General features: G+C 47.0%; 1 protein-coding gene across 4 annotated transcripts in view; it reads left to right on the top strand.

Moving 5' to 3' along the window:
- The window catches only part of RD3 (RD3 regulator of GUCY2D), a 78,326-nt gene extending 64,907 nt beyond the window's left edge, over positions 1-13,419 (top strand). For all 4 annotated transcript variants that reach the window (XM_056568251.1, XM_056568250.1, XM_056568249.1 and 1 more), the window contains exon 3: positions 12,654-13,419. In XM_056568251.1, coding sequence (XP_056424226.1) covers positions 12,654-12,951 — 298 coding nt within the window. In that variant the 3' untranslated portion in view covers positions 12,952-13,419. The remainder of the gene's footprint in view (positions 1-12,653) is intronic.
- The last annotated feature ends 1,115 nt before the right edge of the window (positions 13,420-14,534 follow it).

Genomic DNA, 14,534 nt, shown 5'->3' with positions numbered 1-14,534 from the left:
ACTGCTCACCTCCGTGAGCCCTGGCTGAACTGTATAGACTTTATCATCTGTCTACCCTCAGTAAAGCTACCGTTGTCTGTAATTTGGCGTCGGAGTCTTTATTGCCCCCTTGCCTAGCCCAGGATCAAGTGGTAAACCTTTGGGTGGTTATAGGCTAAACCACGCCCTGGCGTCACGAATACAAGGGGTTAATACCATCTGCCCCTAGGGTAACAGCATCTGCCCTGCACCACACACCCCACCCCCACATATCTATCTCATATCTATCTATCTATCTATCTATCTATCTATCTATCTATCTGTCTGTCTGTCTATCTATCTATCTATCTATCTCATATCTATCTATCTCATATCTATCTATTTATCTGTCTACAGTATCTCATATCTATTTATCTATCCTCTATCTATTTATCTATGAATAAATTCATATTTGGAGGTTACAGTGTATGAAATACATTTTTATATAGGGACACAGTATATTAATTCATGAAAGCACCTGCTGTATGTTCCCCATGAATGGACTCATTGAATAAAGCACAGATTGAAGATAGTGGTGAGGGCAGACTTTCTGTCCCATCATTGTTGGCATCACGTGTAATTCTGCAGTGATGATGGGTAAAACAGTAACTTTCCTAGGATTTTCGGATGAGAATGGTTCTATCACCAAGGTTCATGCTGAAGGTCTGATTCAGGTCCTGCCCCAGACATCACAATTCTATCACCACATCTGACTGCTGGTATAATGTTTTTATGGTAGAATGCAGTGTTAGCTTTACCCAGATATAACCGAGTACAAACAACTTTTACTTTTGACTCATCGGTCCACAGACTATACTGTAATCCCAAAAGCCTTGGTGGTCATTTAGATGTTTTTGGCAAATTTGGGCTGAGCTTTTTGGCCAGTAGTGTTTTGTGCTATGCAACTCTCCCACTGATGCCACTTTTGTCTTTCTTAGGGTATGTTCATGGGAAGGGGACCCCCCAATGCCCCCCGCCAACCAACTGCCCCTTAAATGAAAACACATACACTTGTATGGGGTAAAAAGGCCACGGCCGTTTATTGAGGGTAAATAAATAATTAACTTATTAATAAATAACCATTAAATAACCATCAATAATTCATAATAATAATTAACCTATAAACCATCAATCAAATTAAACCACTAGTAAAACTCTTTCACCAAAGCTGTCCACCCAGCAGATCTGGGTGACATACCCCACTCTTCAATATGTATCTATGTCCACCCAACTGGTGACCCCCTCAACAAACAGACCGTGACAGGGAGGGAGGGACGGGCCGCTGTTATTTCTTCAGGTAACTCTTCTTTGACTAGCCAACTGCCCAGTCATCCTTTTCTTAAATAGAATTCTGTTTTCCCGCCGTGGCATAGGTAGCCAATCCGTAACTCCTCTTCTTCTGCCCAGCAACAGCAACAACCTGTAATAAACGACTCCAAGTACAAGTTAATAACACTGTTAACCCTTTATATCCTTCACCTACTTCACTATCCTTCTTTTTTTTTTTTTTTTTTTTTTTTTATTATCTAAAACCTGGAAGAGGGGGGAATGGGGGGCCCATCCCATGGGGCCCTTCCATTACCTTTCAGGGCCCATTCACACTATGGATTGTGAACCGAATCTTCACTCGCAGAATTCCGCGAGCGTAGATTCCATTCTGGCGGCTGCCGCCGAAATACTTCGGCTGTAGGACCGGGCGGCACTGCGCCGTCACCATTGACGGCTATGCAGTGTTCGTGGACTTCCGCGCAAAGAATGAACATTTTTTTTCTTTGCACGGTACAATTTCAGCGGTGGATAGGTCTCGCGGAAACCCATTCACACTGATGTTTATGTTCTCAGCGCGTAATTCCGTTCGCTTAATTCCGCGGGAATTACGTAGTGTGAACATATCCTTACTGTAAATTTGTCTACACTGACCGTAACCGAGGCAATATATATATATATATATATATATATATATATATATATATATATACATATTTTCTGCTTTTCCACAAAGTCCATGGTTGTACAAATACATGGTTTATTGCCTTCCTCACATCCCCCAGTATACAAGATCCTGTTATACCATTTATTTTATCTATTTCATTATTTCATTTTCTATTCAGTAAAAAAGTAATTAGAGCTTAAGATCAGAACGTGAAGAACAATAGAGGAGAAAGTCTCATGAATCATAGAACCGGTGACAATCATCAAAAGAACAAAAACACCTTTGGGGAGAAATCATACGCTTGTTGTCATGTGCTGCAGAATATCAGAAAGAATGAAGCACGTGTGATGTGACACGCCAAGCAAGCAACACAGGATTTCTAGAGTTTTAACTTAAAAGGGGGAGATTTATCAAAACGTATTTTGCTGTGTATTTGCTGCTGCGTAAAGTTGCCCAGTTGCTCATAGCAACCAATCAGATCGCTCTGTTTATTTTGAAAAAGGCCTCTGAAAAATGAAAGCTGTGATCTGATTGGTTGCAATGGGCAATTGGACGGCTTTTCTTCTGCAAAGGTTTTGATCAATCTCCTCCAATGTGTATTAGACTTAGATTAAGGATAGGGCCACACGTGTCACGATGCCGGCTGGCAGGTAGTGGATCCTCTGTGCCAGAGAGGGATTGGCGTGGACCGTGCTAGTGGACCGGTTCTAAGCCACTACTGGTTTTCACCAGAGCCCGCCGCAAAGCGGGATGGTCTTGCTGCGGCGGTAGTGACCAGGTCGTATCCACTAGCAACGGCTCACCTCTCTGGCTGCTGAAGATAGGCGCGGTACAAGGGAGTAGGCAGAAGCAAGGTCGGACGAAGCAGAAGGTCGGGGCAGGCAGCAAGGATCGTAGTCAGGGGCAACGGCAGAAGGTCTGGAAGCACAGGCAAGGAACACACAAGGAACGCTTTCACTGGCACTAAGGCAACAAGATCCGGCAAGGGAGTGCAGGGGAAGTGAGGTGATATAGGGAAGTGCACAGGTGAACACACTAATTGGAACCACTGCGCCAATCAGCGGCGCAGTGGCCCTTTAAATCGCAGAGACCCGGCGCGCGCGCGCCCTAGGGAGCGGGGCCGCGCGCGCCGGGACAGAACAGACGGAGAGCGAGTCAGGTAGGGGAGCCGGGGTGCGCATCGCGAGCGGGCGCTACCCGCATCGCGAATCGCATCCCGGCTGGCAGCGGAATCGCAGCGCCCCGGGTCAGAGGACGAGACCGGAGCGCTGCAGCGGAGAGAGTGAAGCGAGCGCTCCGGGGAGGAGCGGGGACCCGGAGCGCTCGGCGTAACAGTACCCCCCCCCTTGGGTCTCCCCCTCTTCTTGGAGCCTGAGAACCTGAGGAGCAGACTTTTGTCAAGGATGTTGTCCTCAGGTTCCCAGGATCTCTCTTCAGGACCACAACCCTCCCAGTCTACTAAAAAAAAATTTTTCCCTCTGACCTTTTTGGCAGCCAAAATTTCCTTGACCGAGAAGACGTCCGAGGAGCCGGAAACAGGAGTGGGAGGAACAGATTTGGGAGAAAAACGGTTGAGGATGAGTGGTTTGAGAAGAGAGACGTGAAAGGCATTAGGGATACGAAGAGAAGGAGGAAGAAGAAGTTTATAAGAGACAGGATTAATTTGACACAAAATTTTGAAAGGACCAAGATAGCGTGGTCCCAACTTGTAGCTAGGGACACGGAAGCGGACATATTTAGCGGAGAGCCATACCTTGTCTCCAGGGGAAAAAACGGGGGGAGCTCTTCTTTTCTTATCCGCGAACCTCTTCATGCGTGAAGAAGCCTGTAAGAGAGAATTTTGGGTCTCTCTCCATATAATGGAAAGGTCACGAGAAATTTCATCCACAGCGGGCAGACCAGAGGGCAAGGGGGTAGGGAGGGGGGGAAGAGGGTGACGGCCGTACACCACGAAAAATGGGGATTTGGAGGAAGATTCAGAGACCCTGAAGTTATACGAGAATTCGGCCCATGGAAGGAGATCTGCCCAGTCATCCTGGCGGGAGGAAACAAAATGTCGCAAATAATCACCCAAGATCTGGTTAATTCTTTCTACTTGTCCATTGGACTGGGGATGATATGCAGAGGAAAAATTTAATTTAATCTTGAGTTGTTTACAGAGAGCCCTCCAGAATTTAGACACGAATTGGACACCTCTATCCGAGACAATCTGCGTAGGCAACCCGTGAAGACGAAAAATGTGTACAAAAAATTGTTTAGCCAACTGAGGCGCAGAAGGAAGACCAGGAAGAGGGATGAAATGTGCCATTTTGGAGAATCGATCAACGACCACCCAAATAACAGTGTTGCCACGGGAAGGGGGTAAATCAGTAATAAAATCCATACCAATCAGAGACCAAGGCTGTTCGGGGACAGGCAGAGGATGAAGAAAACCAGCGGGCTTCTGGCGAGGAGTCTTATCCCGGGCACAGATAGTGCAGGCTCGCACAAAGTCCCCAACATCCGTCTCCAGAGTCGGCCACCAATAGAAGCGGGAGATGAGTTGCACAGATTTCTTGATGCCCGCATGACCTGCGAGATGGGAGGAGTGACCCCATTTGAGGATTCCGAGGCGTTGGCGTGGAGAAACAAAGGTCTTTCCTGGAGGAGTCTGCCTGATGGAGGCAGGAGAAGTGGAGATCAGGCAGTCAGGTGGAATGATGTGTTGCGGAGGGAGATCAACTTCTGAGGCATCCGAGGAACGAGAAAGAGCATCGGCCCTAATGTTCTTATCGGCAGGACGAAAGTGAATCTCAAAATTAAATCGGGCAAAGAACAGAGACCACCGGGCCTGGCGAGGATTCAGCCGTTGGGCAGACTGGAGGTAGGAGAGGTTCTTGTGGTCGGTGTAGATAATAACAGGAAATCTTGATCCCTCCAGCAGATGCCTCCATTCCTCAAGTGCTAATTTAATGGCTAGAAGCTCTCGATCCCCGATGGAGTAGTTCCTCTCCGCTGGAGAGAAGGTCCTAGAGAAAAAACCACAAGTGACAGCATGCCCGGAAGAATTTTTTTGTAGAAGAACAGCTCCAGCTCCCACTGAGGAGGCATCAACCTCCAATAGGAAGGGTTTGGAAGGGTCAGGTCTGGAGAGCACGGGAGCCGAAGAAAAGGCAGACTTGAGTCGTTTAAAGGCGTCTTCTGCTTGAGGAGGCCAGGACTTGGGATCAGCATTTTTTTTGGTTAAAGCCACGATAGGAGCCACAATGGTAGAAAAATGTGGAATAAATTGCCTGTAATAATTGGCGAACCCCAAAAAGCGTTGGATAGCACGGAGTCCGGAGGGGCGTGGCCAATCTAAGACGGCAGAGAGTTTGTCTGGATCCATCTGTAGTCCCTGGCCAGAGACCAAATATCCTAGAAAAGGAAGAGATTGGCATTCAAACAGACATTTCTCAATTTTGACATAGAGTTGGTTGTCACGAAGTCTCTGAAGAACCATACGGACATGCTGGCGGTGTTCTTCTAGATTGGCAGAAAAAATTAGGATATCGTCCAGATATACAACAACACAGGAGTATAACAGATCACGAAAAATTTCATTGACAAAGTCTTGGAAGACGGCAGGGGCATTGCACAGTCCAAAGGGCATGACCAGATACTCAAAGTGTCCATCTCTGGTGTTAAATGCCGTTTTCCACTCGTCCCCCTCTCTGATGCGGATGAGGTTATAGGCGCCTCTTAAGTCCAATTTAGTGAAGATGTGGGCACCTTGGAGGCGATCAAAGAGTTCAGAGATGAGGGGTAAGGGGTAGCGGTTCTTAACCGTGATTTTATTAAGACCGCGGTAGTCAATGCAAGGACGTAGGGAGCCATCTTTTTTGGACACAAAGAAAAATCCGGCTCCGGCAGGAGAGGAGGATTTACGGATAAAGCCCTTTTTTAGATTCTCCTGGACGTATTCGGACATGGCAAGAGTCTCTGGGGCAGAGAGAGGATAAATTCTGCCCCGGGGTGGAGTAGTGCCCGGGAGGAGGTCGATAGGGCAATCATAAGGCCTGTGAGGAGGTAGAGTCTCAGCTTGTTTTTTGCAGAAAACATCCGCGAAGTCCATATAGGCCTTAGGGAGACCGGTTACTGGAGGAACCACAGAGTTACGGCAAGGGTTACTGGGAACCGGTTTTAGACAGTTCTTGGAACAAGAGGACCCCCAACTCTTGATCTCCCCAGTGGACCAATCCAGGGTTGGGGAATGAAGTTGAAGCCAGGGAAGTCCAAGGAGAATTTCCGAGGTGCAATTGGGGAGGACCAAAAGTTCAATCCTCTCATGATGAGATCCGATGCTCATAAGAAGGGGCTCCGTGCGGAAACGTATGGTACAGTCCAATCTTTCATTATTTACACAATTGATGTAGAGGGGTCTGGCGAGACTGGTCACCGGGATGTTGAACCTGTTGACGAGAGAGGCCAAAATAAAATTTCCTGCAGATCCAGAGTCCAAGAAGGCCACAGCAGGGAAGGAGAAGGCAGAGGCAGACATCCGCACAGGCACTGTAAGACGTGGAGAAGCAGAGTAGACATCAAGGACTGTCTCACCTTTGTGCGGAGTCAGCGTACGTCTTTCCAGGCGGGGAGGACGGATAGGACAATCCCTCAGGAAGTGTTCGGTACTAGCACAGTACAGGCAGAGGTTCTCCATACGGCGTCGTGTCCTCTCTTGAGGTGTCAGGCGAGACCGGTCGACCTGCATAGCCTCCACGGCGGAAGGCACAAGAACAGATTGCAGGGGACCAGAGGAGAGAGGAGCCGAGGAGGAGAAACGCCTCGTGCGAACAGAGTCCATATCTTGGCGGAGTTCCTGACGCCTTTCGGAAAAACGCATGTCAATGCGAGTGGCTAGGTGAATAAGTTCATGTAGATTAGCAGGAATTTCTCGTGCGGCCAGAACATCTTTAATGTTGCTGGATAGGCCTTTTTTGAAGGTCGCGCAGAGGGCCTCATTATTCCAGGACAATTCTGAAGCAAGAGTACGGAATTGTACGGCATACTCGCCAACGGAAGAATTACCCTGGACCAGGTTCAACAGGGCAGTCTCAGCAGAAGAGGCTCGGGCAGGTTCCTCAAAGACACTTCGGATTTCCGAGAAGAAGGAGTGTACAGAGGCAGTGACGGGGTCATTGCGGTCCCAGAGCGGTGTGGCCCATGACAGGGCTTTTCCGGACAGAAGGCTGACTACGAAAGCCACCTTAGACCTTTCAGTGGGAAACAGGTCCGACATCATCTCCAGATGCAGGGAACATTGGGAAAGAAAGCCACGGCAAAACTTAGAGTCCCCATCAAATTTATCCGGCAAGGATAGGCGTAACCCAGGAGCGGCCACTCGCTGCGGAGGAGGTGCAGGAGCTGGCGGCGGAGATGACTGCTGAAGCTGTGGTAGTAACTGTTGTAGCATAACGGTCAGTTGAGACAGCTGTTGGCCTTGTTGCGCTATCTGTTGTGACTGCTGGGCGACCACCGTGGTGAGGTCAGCGACAACTGGCAGAGGAACTTCAGCGGGATCCATGGCCGGATCTACTGTCACGATGCCGGCTGGCAGGTAGTGGATCCTCTGTGCCAGAGAGGGATTGGCGTGGACCGTGCTAGTGGACCGGTTCTAAGCCACTACTGGTTTTCACCAGAGCCCGCCGCAAAGCGGGATGGTCTTGCTGCGGCGGTAGTGACCAGGTCGTATCCACTAGCAACGGCTCACCTCTCTGGCTGCTGAAGATAGGCGCGGTACAAGGGAGTAGGCAGAAGCAAGGTCGGACGAAGCAGAAGGTCGGGGCAGGCAGCAAGGATCGTAGTCAGGGGCAACGGCAGAAGGTCTGGAAGCACAGGCAAGGAACACACAAGGAACGCTTTCACTGGCACTAAGGCAACAAGATCCGGCAAGGGAGTGCAGGGGAAGTGAGGTGATATAGGGAAGTGCACAGGTGAACACACTAATTGGAACCACTGCGCCAATCAGCGGCGCAGTGGCCCTTTAAATCGCAGAGACCCGGCGCGCGCGCGCCCTAGGGAGCGGGGCCGCGCGCGCCGGGACAGAACAGACGGAGAGCGAGTCAGGTAGGGGAGCCGGGGTGCGCATCGCGAGCGGGCGCTACCCGCATCGCGAATCGCATCCCGGCTGGCAGCGGAATCGCAGCGCCCCGGGTCAGAGGACGAGACCGGAGCGCTGCAGCGGAGAGAGTGAAGCGAGCGCTCCGGGGAGGAGCGGGGACCCGGAGCGCTCGGCGTAACAACACGTGTGTATTTTGCTGCATATTTTCTGCAGCTGATTTTGCTACCCGTTGACTCCAGTGGGTAGGAAAATACGCAGCAGCAAATACGCAACAAGATACGCAGCAAAATACTGCACATGTGACCCTACCCTTAAAGGGGTACTCCGGCCCTAAGACATCTTATATGGCCCTATAAGATGTCTGATCACGGGGGTCCCGCTGCTGGGGACCCCCACTATCTCGCATGCAGCACCCACCTCTGGGAGCTGCACGCAGCACTGCAGCCCTCAGAGTCTGCTGGGTCACGACTACTGGGCCGGAGTATTGTGACGTCACAACTCCGCCCCCGTGTGCACGTCTATGGGAGGGGGCGTGACGGCCGTCATGTCCCGCCCCCGCAATGCAAGTATATGGGAGGGGGCGTGATGACCGTCATGCCCCACCCCTGCAATGTAAGTCTATGGGAGGGGGCGTGATAGACTGCGGGGGGCAGGGCGTGGGGGCAGGGCGTGATGTCACACGGTGGCGGAGTCGCGACCATACTCCGGCCCCATAGTCATGACCCGGCAGACTTCGAGGCTACACCGCTGTGTGCAGCTCCCAGAGGTGGGTGCTGCATGCAAGATAGTGGGGGACCCCAGCGGTGGGACCACTGCGATCAGACATCTTATCCACTATCCTTTGGATAGGGGATAAGATGTATAAGGGCCCGAGTACCCCTACACCAGTTTTGCAGTACCCCTAAATAGCAGAGAGAGCGAATGTGCCTTTCTTCTCGGACAAGTCCTTTGCAAGACCAAGAAAACAGTCATGCAAAGTGCTTAACCTAGAACAAAAATCCAGAAGGCGGGTTCTTCTGACTGGATGCTAGAGCTGTCAATCATTGGTGAGAGGCAGGGCCAGGGATGGCCCCATCACAGGGACCTCCGGAGAAGAGCCCAATTCTCCCTATCCCTCTCTCTTTATTTCTCTCTCTATCCCGATTTCCCTAACAGCAGCTGCAGCTGGGACATTAAAGGGTTATTCTGCTGCCCCAGTGTTTGGAACATTTTGTTCCAAACGATTGGAAAGGGTGGCGGGGTTTATGACATCACGGCCACGCCCCTCGTGCCGTCGCGTCACGCCCCCTCAATGCAAGTCTATGGGAGGGGCGTGGTGGCTGCCATGCCCCCACCCATAGACTTGCATTGAGGAGGCGTGCCGTGACATCACGAGGGGCGTGGTCATAATGTCCGTAGCTTTGGATAGGGGATAAGATGTCTAGGGGCGGAGTACCCCTTTAAAGCACTGTTTTCTCAGTCATGATTGGGAAGGTATACGCGCTCTCCCCTTCCTGGTGGCTTTTTAGGACTACCACAAAACTGGTAACAGATTCCCTTTAATTTTTATGCCTTAAAGGTTTTTTTCCGGCATAAAATTATTAATAGTCTTTCCAATACTCGGTACCCCTGCCAATTAACTGATTGGCAAAGCCATGGTGCCCGGATGTGAACAATGCATTGGAGCTGGAAGCTTTGGCTCTGTACATTGTGTAGTGGTGGTTTACATCCACGCACCTTGACTGTGCCAACCAGCTATTGATCCCGTGGATAGGCCATCAATCATTTTTCCAATGAAAACCCCTTTAAGGCAGTGCCGCACTTTTTTCTGGATTAAGCAGGTTTTTTTTCTCCCAATTTTACAGTCTCATTCACTTAGTCCCAGGTTCTTCCTTGACCCACGATCCTGAGGAAGCCCTTTTAAATGTATCTATTGAGGGCATCTCATGTAAGTGACCAAAATGATTTACCTTTTATTTTCCTTGCTGCTGGACAAATGATAGTAAAGGTGGGGAAACAACATACTACATCAAATTTAGACAATTATATGTTCAAAGGAAACGTACAGCCCTCTCTGGAGGCCACTTTAAAGGGCCTAAAACCTTGTGAAAACATTTGGGGGGAGACTTATCAAAACCTGTCCAGAGGAAAAGTTGCCCAGTTGCCCATAGCAACCAATCAGAGTACTTCTTTCATTTTTCAGAGGCCTTGTTAAAAATGAAAGAAGCGATCTGATTGGTTGCTATGGGCAACTAAGCAACTTTTCCTCTGGACAGGTTTTGATAAATTTCCCCCTTGGTCCCCTCCCAATTGTCCCAGCTCTCTCTACAAGCCCGGTCCCACAGAACCTCCTGATTAACCCCTTCATCCTCCTCTTGTGTCCAGTCTCCTCTTTTTTTTTTTTTTTTTTAAAGTTTTCTTAAAACGTATGAGAACAAAAACAGTCATCATCAACAGGGCTCAAAGTGAAACGAAATAAAGAAATACAAGTGTTTCCAATCGTAGGGAGCCAATCATTAGCCAATCGACCAGTCCAGGCAAAACATGGCAAATAAGAACTCAAAAGGGGCGAATGAGGGGAAAGGATGGGAAAGACAGGAGGAGCATGCGGGAGAGAGATTAGAAAAGGTAGAGAAAGAGGGAGAGGGGGCCGGAGACCAGGAAATCAGCGGTAAATATTAGAGGGAGGTCACTAGGGAGGAGAAAAGGAAGCTCCTCTTTTTTTTTTTTTATTTACATTTTATAGTACATTATTTTTGATTGCTTCAGTGATCTCCGAAATGTTTGTTGTTTTTTTTTTTTTTATTTGGAACCATTCGAGCTCCTGTTTGCGCTTTTCTAAATCATACTACCCATTTGTATTGCTTCTTGCTTTGTTATCAATATTTCCAAATTTTATTTAACCCCTTAAGGACTGAGCCCTTTTTCACCTTAAGGACTCAAAAAAATATTTTGAATATCCATTTTCCTTACAAGCAGAGAGCTTCAAAGTTAGAAAAATGCAAAATTTTCAAATTTTTCATCCAATTTTGGGAATTTTCACCAAGAAAGGATGCAAGTTACCACAAAATTTTACCACTATGTTAAAGTAGAATATGTCACGAAAAAAACAATCTCGGAATCAGATTGATAACTAAAAGCATTCCAGAGTTATTAATGTTTAAAGTGACAGTGGTCAGAATTGCAAAAAATGTCCTGAATTGTCCAGCGATCTGCGGCCATCGCCGACATGGGGGGGCATAATGAACCCCCTGGGTGATATGCCCCGATGCCTGCTGAACGATTTCAGCAGGCATCGGGCACCGGCTCCCCTCCAGCTAGCGGCGGGGGGCCGGGATTTGACAGGACGTACTCAAACGTCCTGAGTCCTTAAGGACTCGGTAAAGGGGCCGTTTGAGTACGTCCTGCGTCCTGAAGGGGTTAAAACAAAAGCTTAAAAAAATAATAAAGAAAAACATCATTGTCCGTAGCAACCAGTCTCAGTACAGCTTCTTGCAGTGCTCTTGAGAAATGAGAAGTGGGCTGTGAATGCTATGGTCAACAAAGTCGGAGCAGAACACTGACTTAAATGGTAAAGACCCTGTGACTCCCAGTAACCAGAAATCTTTTCAGCACGCTCTTAAAGGGATTATAAAATATAGGGTTCTCCTATGATGTTTTCTGATTTTAAGAGTTCTATCATAGAGACAGCTCTTAAATGGGTACTCCACTGCCCCATCATAGCGGCCCCCTCCCATAGACTTGCATTGCCACGCCATGACATCACGACCCCCGCAGCCCACACCCAGCATTTGGCACAAAATGTTCTGAACGCTGGGGCTGTAGCGTACCCCTTTAAAGGGATTATAAAACATAGGGTTCTCCTATGATGTTTTCTGATTCTAAAGAGGTCTATCATGGAGTCAAGTACTCCTCAAAAAGGTTGTTCAATCTGGTCAACCCCTTTATGTCATTTCATAAAAGCACAAAGATTTTTTTCAACAAGAGGAATCCAGATGGGTAAGCATTTTTGTTTAGGGAAATGTCACCTTTTTTCTTTTAAATCAACTGGTGGCAGAAAGTTAAACATATTTGTAAATTATTTCTATTAAAAAATCTTAATCCTTCCTGTACTTATTAGCTGCTGAATACTACAGAGGATATTCTTTTCTTATTGGAATGCTCTCTGATGACATCATGAGCACAGTTCTCTCTGCTTATGTTATTATAATAACGCTTTATTTATTGTTGTCCTTAGTGGGATTTGAACCCAAGTCCCCAGCACTGCAAGGCAGCAGTGCTAACCGCTGAGCCACCATGCTGCCCTTAGCATACATCTGCAATGCATCTGCAATGCATACATCTGCTATGCATGGTTGCTAAAATTGACAGAAATGTCAGCAGAGAGCACTGTGCTCGTGATCTCATCAGTGTTCCAAAAAGAAAGGAATTTCCTCTGTAGCATTCAGCAGCTAATAAGTACTGGAAGGATTAATATTTTTCAATAGAAGTAATTTACAAATATGTTTAACTTTCTGCCACCAGTTGATTTAAAAGAAAAAAGGTTTTCACCGGAGTACCCCTTTAACATTTAAATTCCTTTTAACTGTTACTCCAAAAAGATCCATAAGTTATTCATTCCTAATGATCCTCATTTTTTTCCAGATTTCGGCAGATGGTCGCAGAGTATGAACCAGATGTGCAGGAGGTGCCCCGTCTCTTTCGGGCAGTTCTTCAAGAAGCTTCTGAGAAAATGAAAGAAGAGGAGGATGCAAAGAAACTTGCCAGGCAGTGGAATACAAAGAGAGCCATGAGCTTGTCCCTCACCACCTTCAAGTCCCGAGCCAGGATCTACCCATTCACGAGTGACATTAAGACCATTTCGGAGGATGTAGAACGAGAAGTCGAGCCCAATCGCAGAGTCTGGAGCATGCCAGAGTTCCGAAACAACAAAGATGACTAGAGAACGAATGACAATAGGGAGACTACCGGGGACAATTTGGCCTTTGTATTTTGCACTTAATGAAAATAAGTCCTACATTTTTATAGACAATATAGAAAGTGTTTGGTTAATGTTATACTTTCAGGACGGCCATTATATTGAAAACTGATCAAGGCGTAATCTTGTAGACTTGCAGAATATGGCTTTTTAGCATTAAAGAAAAACACCAGAGTTCTTTGTAAAAGTCACCTTATCATGTTTTTGTTGTCTAAAAAGGGCTTAAAGGAGTACTCTATCAAAAATGTACTTATCCCTCATCCAGCATAGGGGATAAGTAGCTGATCGTGGGGGATTTGACCGCTGGGGCCCCCCTGCATCTCCAGGATGGGACAATGGCGCTTTCAGTGAGGAGCTTGTGTCGTCTACTGGTAGACGTCACACACTCATGGGGAGATTCATCAAAATCTGTGCAGAGGAAGAGTGGTGTAGTTGCCCATAGCAACCAATCAGATTGCTTCTTTCATTTTCCACAGGCCTCTAAAGAGGCCTGTGGAAAATGAAAGAAGCAATCTGATTGGTTGCTATGGGCAACTGCACCACTCTTCCTCTGCACAGGTTTTGATAAATCTCCCCCTCTATTCCTTTCCATGGGAGCGCCAATGATCAGTGTTGCTCGCGACTATTCGCAATACGAATTTTATTCGCGAATTCGCGAATATAGCGCTATATATTCGTAATTACGAATATTCGTTTTTTTTATTTTATTATAAAAAAGAAGGCTCTAATACTACTGTGTGAGACTGGTGTGCGAATTTTCGCATATGTGAAAATTAGCATATGCTAGTTTTCGCATATGCGAATGTTTTTTGCTTATGTTAATTTTGCAAATTCGTATACGCGCATTTTTGTATATGCGAATTTTTGCTCGTTAATTTTGTATTTGCTAATTTTCGCATATGTTATTTTCGTATACGCGCATTTTTGTATATGCGAATTTTTGCTCGTTAATTTGCATTTGCTAATTTTCGCATATGTTATTTTCTTATACGCGCATTTTTGCATATGCGAATTTTTGCTCATGTTAATTTTGTATATGCAAATTTTCGCATATGTTATTTTCGTATACGCGCATTTTTGCATATGCGAATTTTTGCTCATGTTAATTTTGTATATGCTAATTTTCGCACATGTTATTTTCGTATACGCGCATTTTTGCATATGCGAATTTTTGCTCATGTTAATTTTGTATATGCTAATTTTTTCATATGTTAGTTTCGCATATGCGAAAATAAAACGGAAATATTGCGAATATGCGAATATTCGCGAACATATGACGAATATTCGTCCATATATTCGCAAATATTCGCGAATTCGAATGTGGCCTATGCCGCTCAACACTACCAATGATGCCTGACAGCTTGTATTCTGATCTTTTCGGAACTCCTGGAGAATTCAGCACGTGCTCCTCACTGAGCGCCAGTTGTCATCCTAGTGATCGCAGGCGGCTCCAGCGGTCGGACCCCCCCCGCCATCAGCTACTTATCTCCAGTGGATAGGGGATAAGTACATTTTTGCTGGAGATCTCCTTTAAGGTTCTTGTGTAC

Source organism: Hyla sarda, chromosome 3 (assembly GCF_029499605.1).
Source record: "Hyla sarda isolate aHylSar1 chromosome 3, aHylSar1.hap1, whole genome shotgun sequence".
Lineage (NCBI taxonomy): Eukaryota > Metazoa > Chordata > Amphibia > Anura > Hylidae > Hyla > Hyla sarda.
Note: the sequence above shows the minus strand (reverse complement) of the source record. Positions and strands in the feature narration are given on the sequence as shown.